At 48.7% G+C, this 11,269-nt stretch overlaps 5 protein-coding genes across 5 annotated transcripts; 3 read left to right on the top strand and 2 right to left on the bottom strand.

Annotated features, from left to right (window-relative positions):
• Positions 1–69: 69 nt before the first annotated feature.
• On the bottom strand, positions 70–1,717 carry N7487_006201 (cytochrome P450; the record flags this gene model as incomplete). The annotated part of the gene is made up of 4 exons (XM_056873948.1): positions 70–1,173; positions 1,254–1,463; positions 1,546–1,574; positions 1,624–1,717. The coding sequence occupies 4 exons, from the start codon at positions 1,715–1,717 to the stop codon at positions 70–72; spliced, it is 1,437 nt and encodes a 478-aa protein (XP_056731668.1).
• A 1,716-nt stretch (positions 1,718–3,433) lies between these two features.
• Positions 3,434–5,209, top strand: N7487_006202 (Cytochrome P450; the record flags this gene model as incomplete). Its single annotated transcript, XM_056873949.1, has 1 exon — positions 3,434–5,209. The coding sequence occupies one exon, from the start codon at positions 3,434–3,436 to the stop codon at positions 5,207–5,209; it is 1,776 nt and encodes a 591-aa protein (XP_056731669.1).
• Positions 5,210–5,677: 468 nt separating this feature from the next.
• On the top strand, positions 5,678–7,049 carry N7487_006203 (uncharacterized protein; the record flags this gene model as incomplete). Its single annotated transcript, XM_056873950.1, has 2 exons — positions 5,678–5,811; positions 5,879–7,049. The coding sequence occupies 2 exons, from the start codon at positions 5,678–5,680 to the stop codon at positions 7,047–7,049; spliced, it is 1,305 nt and encodes a 434-aa protein (XP_056731670.1).
• Positions 7,050–7,227: 178 nt separating this feature from the next.
• On the bottom strand, positions 7,228–8,704 carry N7487_006204 (putative transcription factor TFIIE complex alpha subunit; the record flags this gene model as incomplete). Its single annotated transcript, XM_056873951.1, has 3 exons — positions 7,228–8,383; positions 8,462–8,557; positions 8,610–8,704. The coding sequence occupies 3 exons, from the start codon at positions 8,702–8,704 to the stop codon at positions 7,228–7,230; spliced, it is 1,347 nt and encodes a 448-aa protein (XP_056731671.1).
• Positions 8,705–9,020: 316 nt separating this feature from the next.
• N7487_006205 (pseudouridine synthase PUS2) lies at positions 9,021–11,217 on the top strand (the record flags this gene model as incomplete). The annotated part of the gene is made up of 4 exons (XM_056873952.1): positions 9,021–9,366; positions 9,431–9,626; positions 9,685–10,914; positions 10,977–11,217. Coding segments are annotated over 4 exons (2,013 nt in total), but the record flags the coding sequence as incomplete, so codon positions are not given.
• Between the last annotated feature and the right edge of the window lie 52 nt (positions 11,218–11,269).

The following is an 11,269-nucleotide window of genomic DNA, read 5'->3' on the forward strand; positions in this document are numbered from 1 at the left end:
ACCCCTGCTTGCCTGGGGACACTGAAACCTGTGTCACACTAGAAAGCTATATAAACACCATCCACCTCTTTATATCACATTGTAAGACCCAACCGGACGGCACCACGCATGCAAGTGCCTATTAGGATAATAAGCCGCAATGCACTCCCGCCACTGCATATCCTCTTCTGTCGTGCCGTCAATAGTCAAATCAAAGTGGCGAATCATAGTCGCAAAAGCGATATACATCTCCGCCCAGGCCAAGTTCATACCAAAGCACATGCGCGGTCCTCGACTAAACGGCACGAGCCAGTGATCCAATTCACTCTTCCCGTTCCGGGCATTTGCTTGCTCCGCATTCTCTAACCACCGTTCAGGTCGGAACACAAGCGCATCATTACCCCATACTTCTGCGCTCTGATGCACGTGCAAAATCGCCATCCCCACTACCGTCCCACCGGGGATATGCTTCCCTGATATCATGGCGCCACCTGGTGGTACGACGCGCGTTAGTGATACGCCGGACGGAATAAAGCGGAGGGATTCTTTGATGGTTGCAGTGAGGAGGGGTAGGGTCTCGAGGTCTGTTAGGGACGGCTGATTTTTGACCTCTGGCCAGACAGTCAATAGCTCGCTTCGCAGTTGAGTTAGCAAGGTCTGGTTCTGCATTGCGTGCCAGTGGCCCATTAGCAGCGTGTCGGCTACTGTGTTGGCGCCCGCGAAGATGAGTGTGAATCCTTCATCGTGTAGCTCTGTCATATTCAGGACCTCCTTGCTCCGGTATGACTCCGGGTCGAGCATGCGGTGGAAGAGGGTCTCGTGAGGCACGTTATCGAGCTTTGAAGGGCAGTTTAAGACGACTTGAAGCTGTTGCTGGACGAGATCCCGGACCTGGTAGAGTCGTGGTGCTAGTTTCTGGGCATTGGGAATAAGGCGCATAACCAGGGCCGGTGGTACAGCAAAAATGAGGTCTCGAATCATGGGAAAGTTTTTCATCAAAGGCAGCATACGAAGGCTTGCATCCATTGCTAGAATCAGAGGGTCGCTAAACGCCGGCGCATCGAGGGCATTTATGCAGTTGCCAAATGTGAAGCACATGATGGTGTCTAGAGTATAGGATCGGAATGCATAGAGTAGGTCGATTGAATTTTTTGATGCATTGGTTTTGGCGATAGACGATGCAAGGCGATTTGCCTGTTTAACAACCCGTAATTTAGCGGTGGTTAAGATATATAGTTTGGTAGCAAAAAGAAATAAAGCAATATAGTACTCACATTTCGCCAGACGAGATGCTCAAGGTTATTAATGGCTTTCTTAGAGAAAATCGGAAGAATCACCTCCCGCCGTTCTTTTGCCTGGGCATACTTCAAGAATGTGAATGACCCGGACGAAACTCCGGGGGTTCGGTAAAGACCCGTATCCTTGTCCCACCTCTTGCTGCTATGGTAGATATCGTGGAACGCACCTGGGCTTCCGAAATGGAGCTGTGATAGGTTAGTGTTAGACTTGTTTGAGCCCTATATCCCAGAGAGGGAAGTGCAGACTTCTCAGTCTATGACAACTCACCTCGTTCGGGGCAACGCGGACAATATCACCTATTAGGAATGTTAAAGAAAATGTCTCATAGTCCCAATCGCATCATACCATATTTCTTATGGAGATGAAAGAGCTCATGAACGGCCGACTCTTGCTTGATAACTTCCTTGTATGCTTTCCAACTTGACGTGGCCCCAGCCATCCAAGGCCCTGGGAAGTTTCGCAGTGGGTGGAATAAGACATTGTATACAGCTCGGCCTAATCCATAAAGACCAGCAGCTATTAGTAAAAATAGGCAGAATAGTGCAGTTGCCATCGCGTCATACTAAGATTTATTTTCTATACTAGCAAAGCCAAGTGATGGGAATCCAAGACGTCGAATATATAGTTCGAACAAAACATAAGAAACTCCGAAGCTAGGTGAAAACGTACCTGGCTGACCATTTTGCGAAAAGCATCGTCATGACTCCAAGGATGTCTAAATTGAGACGTAAGAATCTCATATTCGGCCAAACCATCATAAACTATTCTATTATCCCGCAGAGATAGCAATATTCGGCGAGGGCAAGAGTTACTACATATGTATCCTTACCCGGGAGCTACGTAACTTGTCCTAGTTTATCCTCAAAAGTGTCAATCCCCTCTCCTTCTTCCCTATCTATTGGTTTATGTTAAGCCCCTTTTATTGGGTATATATACGGCATTGCAAGTTTTAACGAAGGGTTCCAACTGGTACATTTCCTCACTATCGTACGCGGAGAACAGTCCAGTCAGCTGTGTCTGTTGACTGGCACAAAAGCACGCCAGTGCAACCCAACACTTGCCGATACAAACCCCGAAGATTTGGAATGAAGACGCACTTGATTTATCTGTTAGACTCAGCTAGTATTATACTGTTTACGGGCATGCGTCACCTACGCTTTTCCGTATTCCATAATCCCGTTGGGCCTTGATGGACCTTGCGCCAGTTGGCGAAAAGTTAACAATCCCGATACTTTGAACATGAGAAAGTTCGGAATAACCTCCGGTTAGTATTGGCCTGAAAAGATACCCGTCCTTGTTAGTCACTTATCTAAACTATTGTTCCTCGTGCAGATTGCTCGTTCAAAAGTGAGGTCTCGCACCATACAATTCCGTGGCTGATACAACCCAAACTCATTTCATCGCGGAAATTTGTCCGAGGAAAGATCAACCAATGCGTACAAAATAAGCACTATAATTAGAAGGAGACTCAAGAGGCAACAGCACTGTTCAGATGGCCCGCTTTCCTCTGCGAGTCTCTCGGGAATTCACAGACTGTCGTCTGGTGGCTATAGTCGGGCCAATGTCCAATGTGGTCAACATGATAGCATGGGCTTTGTTTGAAATCATGACTGATTCAGGGTTTATGGTATCTCAGTTGACTGAAATAAATGACATCCCAAGGTTGGAATCGACGTTCCAATTTCTGATAATGTTAGACTCGGTTGTTACAGAACCTTGAGAGGCCTTATGTAGATAGAAGCCCTAGAACGAAACCATGATTCATTCTTACTAGTATGATATAAAATATGTGATAATTTAGGTCGTATAACAGGCTCCATCTGGACAAAATACAGAATATCTTCCGACATCACATAGTTTCAACTTGATATCCATTTTGACCAAGGAAATGCCCCGCTCACGCTGAAGATAATATATATTCCACATCTTGAAAAATATGTTGCATAGTGATCCATATTATTCCGCCTTCTGACAATATATTTTAGCTGGTAGCTTGCATCAAACAGACCTATGTGAAGTTGTCGCTCATAATCCAAGTATTTTCACCTCTAAGCGCTCATGCATTTTACCAAAAGTACGTCTTTTAGTGTCGAATCCTCACTTTTTTTTTACGTTATCTCTGTTAGGCTGACCTCGCATCGTCTCAATCCAGAAAATGCCCGTGTACATCGGTATCATCGGTACACTAGTGCTAGTGTACATCTCGACCTTCGCATACCGGCTGTTACACAACATCAACGCTGCAAGGAGTATCGGCCTACCATTTCTGATCTACCCGGTAAATCAAAACAACATCATCTGGTTATTGACATCTGTCCCTTTACGTCCATGGCTACGACGTAATCTCCCCACGCGGATCTACAACCGCCTGACGCTAGTGATCTATGGCTGGGAATTCTATGAGAAGCGTCGTCCGTTTAATGAATATGCAGCCCCGCAGGGCGATGACAGGTCATTCTTTCTTGCCACTTGTGGAACCCTAGAACTTTGGACAGCAGATCCAGTCGTCGCTTCGGAGGTTCTGCACCGTACAGGTGATTTCAACATTCCACCTATCACTGGCCTACTTTTCGCTCAGTTTGGACATAATGTGTTCACTACAAATGGCACGAGATGGGCAAATCAGCGCAAGGTTGTCGCGAGTGTGATCAACGAGCGCATCTCTAAGACTGTCTTCGATGCGGCTATACTTCAAACTACGGGCATGCTAGATGAGCTTCTTCTCACTGCTTCCGAGAAGAAGAACTTTGTTGAGTCAAATGAGTTATTTGATATGATTAGGCGGGTCACAATTCATGTGCTAAGCGAAGCAGGTATGGGTGCGAAGGCTCCATGGAGGAGTCAGGATGATGAGAAACCCGAGCCAGGGTTTGAAACAACATATATTGAAGCCTCCAAGGTGGTCATGGGCGCTATTACTGGGCCGATAGTTATCCCAACCAGTATTCTTTTGAACTGGCCATCCTGGTTGCCGGGGCATCAGGATTTGAAGCAGCTAGGAATTAGCAAGCGCGAGTTCTCGAGGCATACCAAAAGCTTACTCGATAAAGAGCGTCAACGCACTTTCAAAGACAAGGCAGCGCTAAGACGAAGCAACATAATGAGCCAACTGCTCCAAGCATCGACTGAACAAGGAAACACGGATAATAGCCTCAGCGAAGAGGAACTAAATGGCAACCTCTGCCTCTTCACAGCAGCGGGCTTCGAAACAACAGCAAACATTATCTCCCACGCGATAATGCTGCTTATCCGATATCCCAAATGGCAGGAGTGGCTCTTCGAAGAGGTCGACAACATAGTGCCCACAGACGTGCGAGAAGACCTAGAGTATACTTCCATTGTTCCTCGAGTGACGCGCATCATGGCTGTTATGTTCGAAACATTGCGACTATACTCACCGATTATCCGCATGTTGAGGACAAATGATGCACCACAAGAGTTGAAGACCTCCAAGGGCGTGATTCATCTCCCAGCCAACTCTGCTGTGACTATTAACATCATTGCACTGCATCTTGATCCAGAAGTGTGGCCCAATATCAACAGGTGTTCTGACCCATCATGGGTCGCGGATGATCACCAAGTACTCCCGGACGAATCCACATTCAGGCCCTCTCGCTGGATCAATCCTGATAGGGCCCCACGATGGCTATACCAACCGCCGAAAGGATACTTCCTTCCGTGGAGTCATGGCCCGCGTGTTTGTCCGGGGCAAAAGATGGCGCAGGTTGAGTTTGTAGCGGTCATACTCAAGCTACTACAGCATCACCGCATAGATGCCGTTCCGCTTGCTGGGGAGCAACGGGGGGATGTTGAGCGGAGGCTGAGTAAGGTGATGGGCGGTTGTATTCCTAAGATGACGTTGGTTATGGAGGGTATATATGATGCAGGAAAGACTGGAGGTGTGCCGGTGCGATTGTCTAGGCGAAAATAAAATTCACCGACTGGACTGGTGCTGGTGATGTATAAATGATAGGAAGAAGTCCTGACAATAAATTTCTCCTCCTTGAATGAAGAAAATGGCTACTAAGAGTAAGAGTATATTAGAAGCTGAATCTGAAGCCAAAGCCACTCACAATGATCAGCTTTTAGGCCAATGCAGAGTCTCTGTGCAACATTGTTACAAAGCAAGGACATTTCTGTGGGAAATACAAGGGGAATATTGTAATTGGGATTTGATTTACACCGCAATTTGACGAGTCTAGTCACGATGTATCACGTCGAGGAGAGTGGTTGTTGGAATACAGAATGCAAGGGCTTGCATCTCACATATTTCAGATCTCCCTAAACCTTAAATCTAAGCAGAGTGATGAGGATATTTCTCAAGCTACATAAATAGAAGCTCACCTACAGGCTTCTGTGCGAGATCTGACTTCATGTCAGTCCCTATACCGAGTACAAAATGTGGGACTACTACAATGACAAGACCATCTTCATCACGGGTGGAACTGGCTTCCTGGGCACTGCCGTCGTATATCGCTTGCTCACGCAAACATCCGTGAGTCGTGTATATATGCTGTGCAGAGGAGGTATAGGGTTAGTTCATCCTCAAACCTTAACCTATAAACCTTGGGAGAAATATAACTAACAATCCGAACTATAGAAAACTTCAATCAAAATGGACAGCATCGCTATCATCGGCAACTGTCGAAAAACTTCTTAGCACCAATCGCATCACAGTCATGGATGGGGACATCCTCTCCCCCAACCTCGGACTTTCCCAAAACGAATTGAACACACTTCAACAGCAAGTCAATGTCATCATTCACACGGCCTCCTCTATAAATCTTTCGAAGCCCCTTGATAGACTATCAGAAGTGATCACCGGAGCCAGTGAAAGGACGGCAGACATTGCTCTGACCTGCCCGAATTTGGATCGCTTTGTTTACGTCTCGACTGCATATTCCAATGCCTACCTACCTCCCACTGGAGAAGGCATTGAAATCGAGATCAAAGAAGACATCTATGATCCTAATCCCAACGATCATCAAGATGTCGTGAAAGAGTGGGCACAAGTGCAAGAGAGTGGTTCTAGCGATGTGTATGAAGCCCACGACTTCCCATGGCCCTATGCATACGCAAAGAACCTGACAGAGCGACTTCTACTCGATCGCTTTGCTAGGAACGGCGTCAAAGACAAGCTGCTTATTGTGCGTCCTTCTACCATCGGACCGGCCCAGGATTTTCCGAGTCCTGGGTACAACGTGCCCCTATCGAGCCCATCGACAGTAGTTGCCGCTGTGATTGCACTGGTCCCCGGTGGCATGGCTACTATTGCAACGAAGGCAGTAGGAAAAATCTCCCAACTGTTCATTGACGAGGTTCCAGTCGACGTGGTTGCTGATCGTTTGCTCGCTCATTTGGCTGTGGGAACCGATGGTTGTGTTCATGCAGTCAGTGGGAAGCAAGCACAGCTTCAATTCATCAAGTGGTGGGAGTCGGCGGTTTCACTACGGCGTGTGCCGAGGAATATTGATTTGAATTGGAAAGATATAGATTGGAAGTCCGATGAGCAACACCCACTGGCTCGGCTCTATGTAATCTTTGGGTCTTCTTTCGAATTTTATGAGGATAAGACTATCGCTCTTAGCCAACACCCCTTGGTGGAAACCTGTAAAAAGCTGCAACTGTTCAATCAGCTCGATTTCGGAGAGCAATTGCGAAGTCGAACGGAGGATATCTACTCCGTGATGAACCTTATTGCTGAGAGTGATGAGAGGGCACGACGAGTCATCGAACGGTACTATCAGGATTCTATAAAGGCGAAAATCTAGTTTACTTGCATTGTCAAAAATATTGATAGTGTTCATTTTTTGTCTTGAGGATTGGGCAAAATGCAATTCTATGGCTATGCGCGATTTCAGTAGTGTTGCAAGCCTCCAGGGCTACTTAGCCCTCCATAATTATTCGGCGCCAGCGCCAATGTTGGCATTTTTTTTTAAAATGGTTTCATTATACATCTTCAAACTCATCCTCATCCTCATCAGATTCCTCGGCCTCCTTCTTGACCTCGGGCTCAATTTTGGCATCAGGATCAGGCTTGATATCAGGCTCGACCTTGATTTTCTTTGATGCAGGTCCATCGTCGGCAGGGGTAGAGGGAGTCCCAACAGATGATGGGGGTACACTAGAGGTCGGTTCGAGTTCACGCTTGATGCCAGCGACAGAAGATGTGGGGGCGCTTGTAACGCCGCCAGCCATGGAGGGCGTACCCGGTCCGCTTGGACCGGAGATTCCCTCAACGTCCTCGAAGTCTTCCTCATCAGAATCATCGTCTGCACTGCTGGCATCTGCCTGGGCTTGCAGTGCCTTCTCCCGCTCCATTTCGGCGTAGTATGCGGCGACTTTGTCATCCAAGGCATCCACGCTGGGTTTTTGGTCCTCATCCGCAAGCTCGGGCTTCACCAAGGTACCCACCTCGGTCTTGATCTGAGCACTGCCAACCTGGGTTGCATTTACCGTAGAATGTGTGTGCCAAACTGGAAGTGCGTTTTGCTTTTCGAGTGCTGCTTTGCGAGCGGCCTCATCGGCCTGCTCAGCGGCACTCTTCTCTTCACTCGAGGTGAGAGAAATCTCCAGTGCAGCGGCATCCGTCTTGGCATTGGGGCGTGTGATATCCTGGGCCTTGGGTGGAACAGCAATCGCGGCACGCACAGGGTGTGTATTCTGGTTCCGGATAACCTCCACCTTGTGGTCCCACGCTGTTTCAAAGTCATTCGGCGGGATCTCCACCGAGTCGATCTGCTTGAGCAGTTTGAGCATGTTATCCAGCTGTGCCATAAGCTTACTGTTTTTCTCGTGGCCGGTACGGTCCATTCCTTCCACGCCCTTTACATCCTCTGTCCGTTCCAGGATGGCGCCACAATTTTGACATTCGAACCCTTCATCTCCGACCAGACTCAGTACGTCCAGCTCAGTCCACTCTGATTTGCATCGTACACAAATGTACTCCTTGCGCTCCTCACTTGGTGTGTATTGCGCCTTGATGATGGCGGTCAACTTGGAGACTTTGTATTTGATCGCATCAACAACGGGGTGTAGAGGGATGTAATAGTATTCACGGTTGACTGGGCGAGTAGACCCATCACGTATCTCGGCGCGTGTGCTCCTATAGTCAACGGAGAACGAGGTCAGCTTTGTGTTCTCCACCCTTGGTTGTAGATCACATCAGGGAGAAGTGACATACACTCCGATCAAGCGATCCTCTCGAAGTTTGGCGCAAAGCTTGCGAAGATCTTTCTGTTGCATTCCCATCAGGAAAGCGAGATCCTCAGCATGAAGACTGTAGCTGGTCAGCAACGTGACCATTCAACAGAGATCAATTCTCATCATACACTGAATGTAAGAAGAGCGCATCGACAACTAAAATGTGACGAGTCTCGTAGAATGCGCGCGCCACAGTTCGGATAAGGGTCTTGGAAAGATCCATGGTTGCAGAAGCTCAGGAGCAAACGATGGTTGTCGGGAAGAAGGCCGGGGGAGAATTTAAATGGGGCGCAAGGCGAGAAGTCGCAGTATTTAGATATTGGACAAAGCAAGCATGCTTCGATCAAAGGCAGTGAAATGAGTGAGGGGGTCCACGACGAAAGTGAGAGTTGCGCGCGACAGGCAACGCTGAGCTAGTGAGTGAACAATGAGCGTTACAATTCCAGTTCAATGCCCAGAGCTTCATGTCACATGCAAAGTTGATTCCTCAGGCGAGAATGTGACCCGATATGGCTAGTCTGAATACCCACGTACTAGGCCATTCTGGGACTAGTGCGGAGGTCATGGAAAAGATGAACCGCGCGGAGTTGAAGGGCAAATTTCCCCGAAATATTGATTTCATGCGTTCCTCGATAATTCACCAGCGGAACCTTTTTGGGATCTTAAAAGTACCCGGGTGCTCAATTCTGACTCGGTCATTCCCTCAAAACACCCAGAATTACCCTGCCACTCGTCAATTTTACCGATCTTTCTGGCGCGATCCGGCTGCACCTCATACAAATCTATCAGAGGTCTTCCAGCGGATACAATGGCCGACAACAAAGGAACAGGAGGCAGAGGTGGTGAAAGGCGTAAGAACCGCGATATGGGGCGAGCGGAATGGAGGTATGGCGCATCAATTGTAACCTCCCATTCATCGCATTGTCAGCTAACTAATTAAGTCGCCAAGCGATAGACAAGCGTCAGCGTCATGAAGACAAAGCCGAAGCTAAGCGTCGCAAGATTGAGAACGGCGAAGAGGTCAACCTGCCGATCTACGCGACCCAGTTCTCCAAAGAGGAGATCGACAACGAAGAGCGCCGCCCCAAGAAGAAGGTTGCGCTTCTGATGGGATACTCGGGCACTGGATACTCCGGAATGCAGTTGTAAGTCTTTTCTTGTTCAGTGTACGCGCATTCATCGTGTTGACAAGGTATGGTATAGGAACGAGCAACAACGCACCATTGAAGGTGATCTATTCACGGCCCTCGTCAGCGTCGGCGCGGTTTCGAAGGCGAATGCAGCAGATCCCAAGAAATCTTCTTTCGTCCGTTGTGCCCGCACAGATAAGGGTGTCCACGCAGCTGGAAATGTTGTGTCGCTGAAGATGATCGTCGAAGATGAGGATATCATCCAGAGAATCAACGCCGAGCTCAGCCCCCAAATCCGTGTCTGGGGCTACGAAGTGACCAGCAAAAGTTTCAGCTGCTACCAGATGTGCGATTCCCGAGTTTACGAATATTTGATGCCAAGCCACTGTCTCCTACCTCCTCACCCAAGCACCTATCTTGGAAAGAAAATCATCGAGCTTGCCGACAACGCAGGCGAGTTGGATGCCGTCAAAGCTCGACAGGAAGAGGTCGCAAGCTATTGGGATGACGTTGATGAGAAGTACATCAAGCCGATCTTAGAAGCCCTCCCGGAAAACATCCGCAGCATCGTCGAAAAGTCTCTCTACCAGGATGAGGGCCGCGATGCACTCCAACCCGCAGAAGAGAAGGAGGTAGTCACCTCGGCGGCAGCCGAAGAACCCGTTCAGCCGGAGGCCAGCGAACAGCCTGTAGCTGAACAATCAGCCGACGGAGAGGCACCAAAGCCCTTCGTCATGGACCCCCGCCAAAAGGCCACCATCGACGCCATCAAGTCCATCAAAGCAGCATACCTAGCCGCGAAACGCGCATACCGCGCACCCGCTTCACGTATCGCCCGTCTGCAAGAATGTCTCAACCGCTACGAAGGCACGAAGAATTTCCACAACTACACGATCCAGAAGACGCACAACGACCCCTCGGCGAAACGACACATCAAGTCATTCAAGGTGAACACCACGCCGATTATCATCGATGGCACAGAATGGCTCAGTCTGAAGGTCCACGGACAGAGTTTCATGATGCACCAGATTCGCAAGATGGTCGCCATGGCTACGATGGTTGTTCGTTCGGGCTGCCATCCTGACCGGATCACTGAGACTTATGGTCCTGAACGCATTGCTATTCCCAAAGCGCCTGGGTTGGGCCTCTTGCTTGAGCGGCCTATTTTCGACGCTTACAATAACAAGGCACAGGGTCTTGACCGTCAGCCGATCAATTTCCAGAAGTTTGAGGCGGAGATGAATGAGTTCAAGCAGCGGGAGATCTATGACCGGATTTTCCGGGAGGAGGAGCAAAGTGCTGGGTATGATATTATCTCAATCAATATTTGATTTCGCAAGACAGCAACACTAACTTTAACTGCAGCTTTGGTTCTTTCTTCAACCATATCGATCACTTCCCCGCCGGTTACTTCCTTTATGTTACTTCTGGTGGCATTCCAGCGGCTAAACTCGCAACTGCACCTACCGCTGCTGACCCCAGCAGTCCCAAAGCTGGTAACAGAGCTCGCGCCCCCCCACGGGCTCAACGGGATGCACTTGCCGCCGTGGAGGTTGAATCAGAAGATGAGGCAGATGCCCCAGCTCGCGGAGAGGCAGAGGGTTAATCGAACAAATTATATCTACGTATTACTCCATTGAACGGAATGAACAATAATG

This window comes from Penicillium crustosum (assembly GCF_028827405.1).
Source record: "Penicillium crustosum strain IBT 35664 chromosome Unknown utg000002l_segment0_segment0, whole genome shotgun sequence".
NCBI lineage: Eukaryota > Fungi > Ascomycota > Eurotiomycetes > Eurotiales > Aspergillaceae > Penicillium > Penicillium crustosum.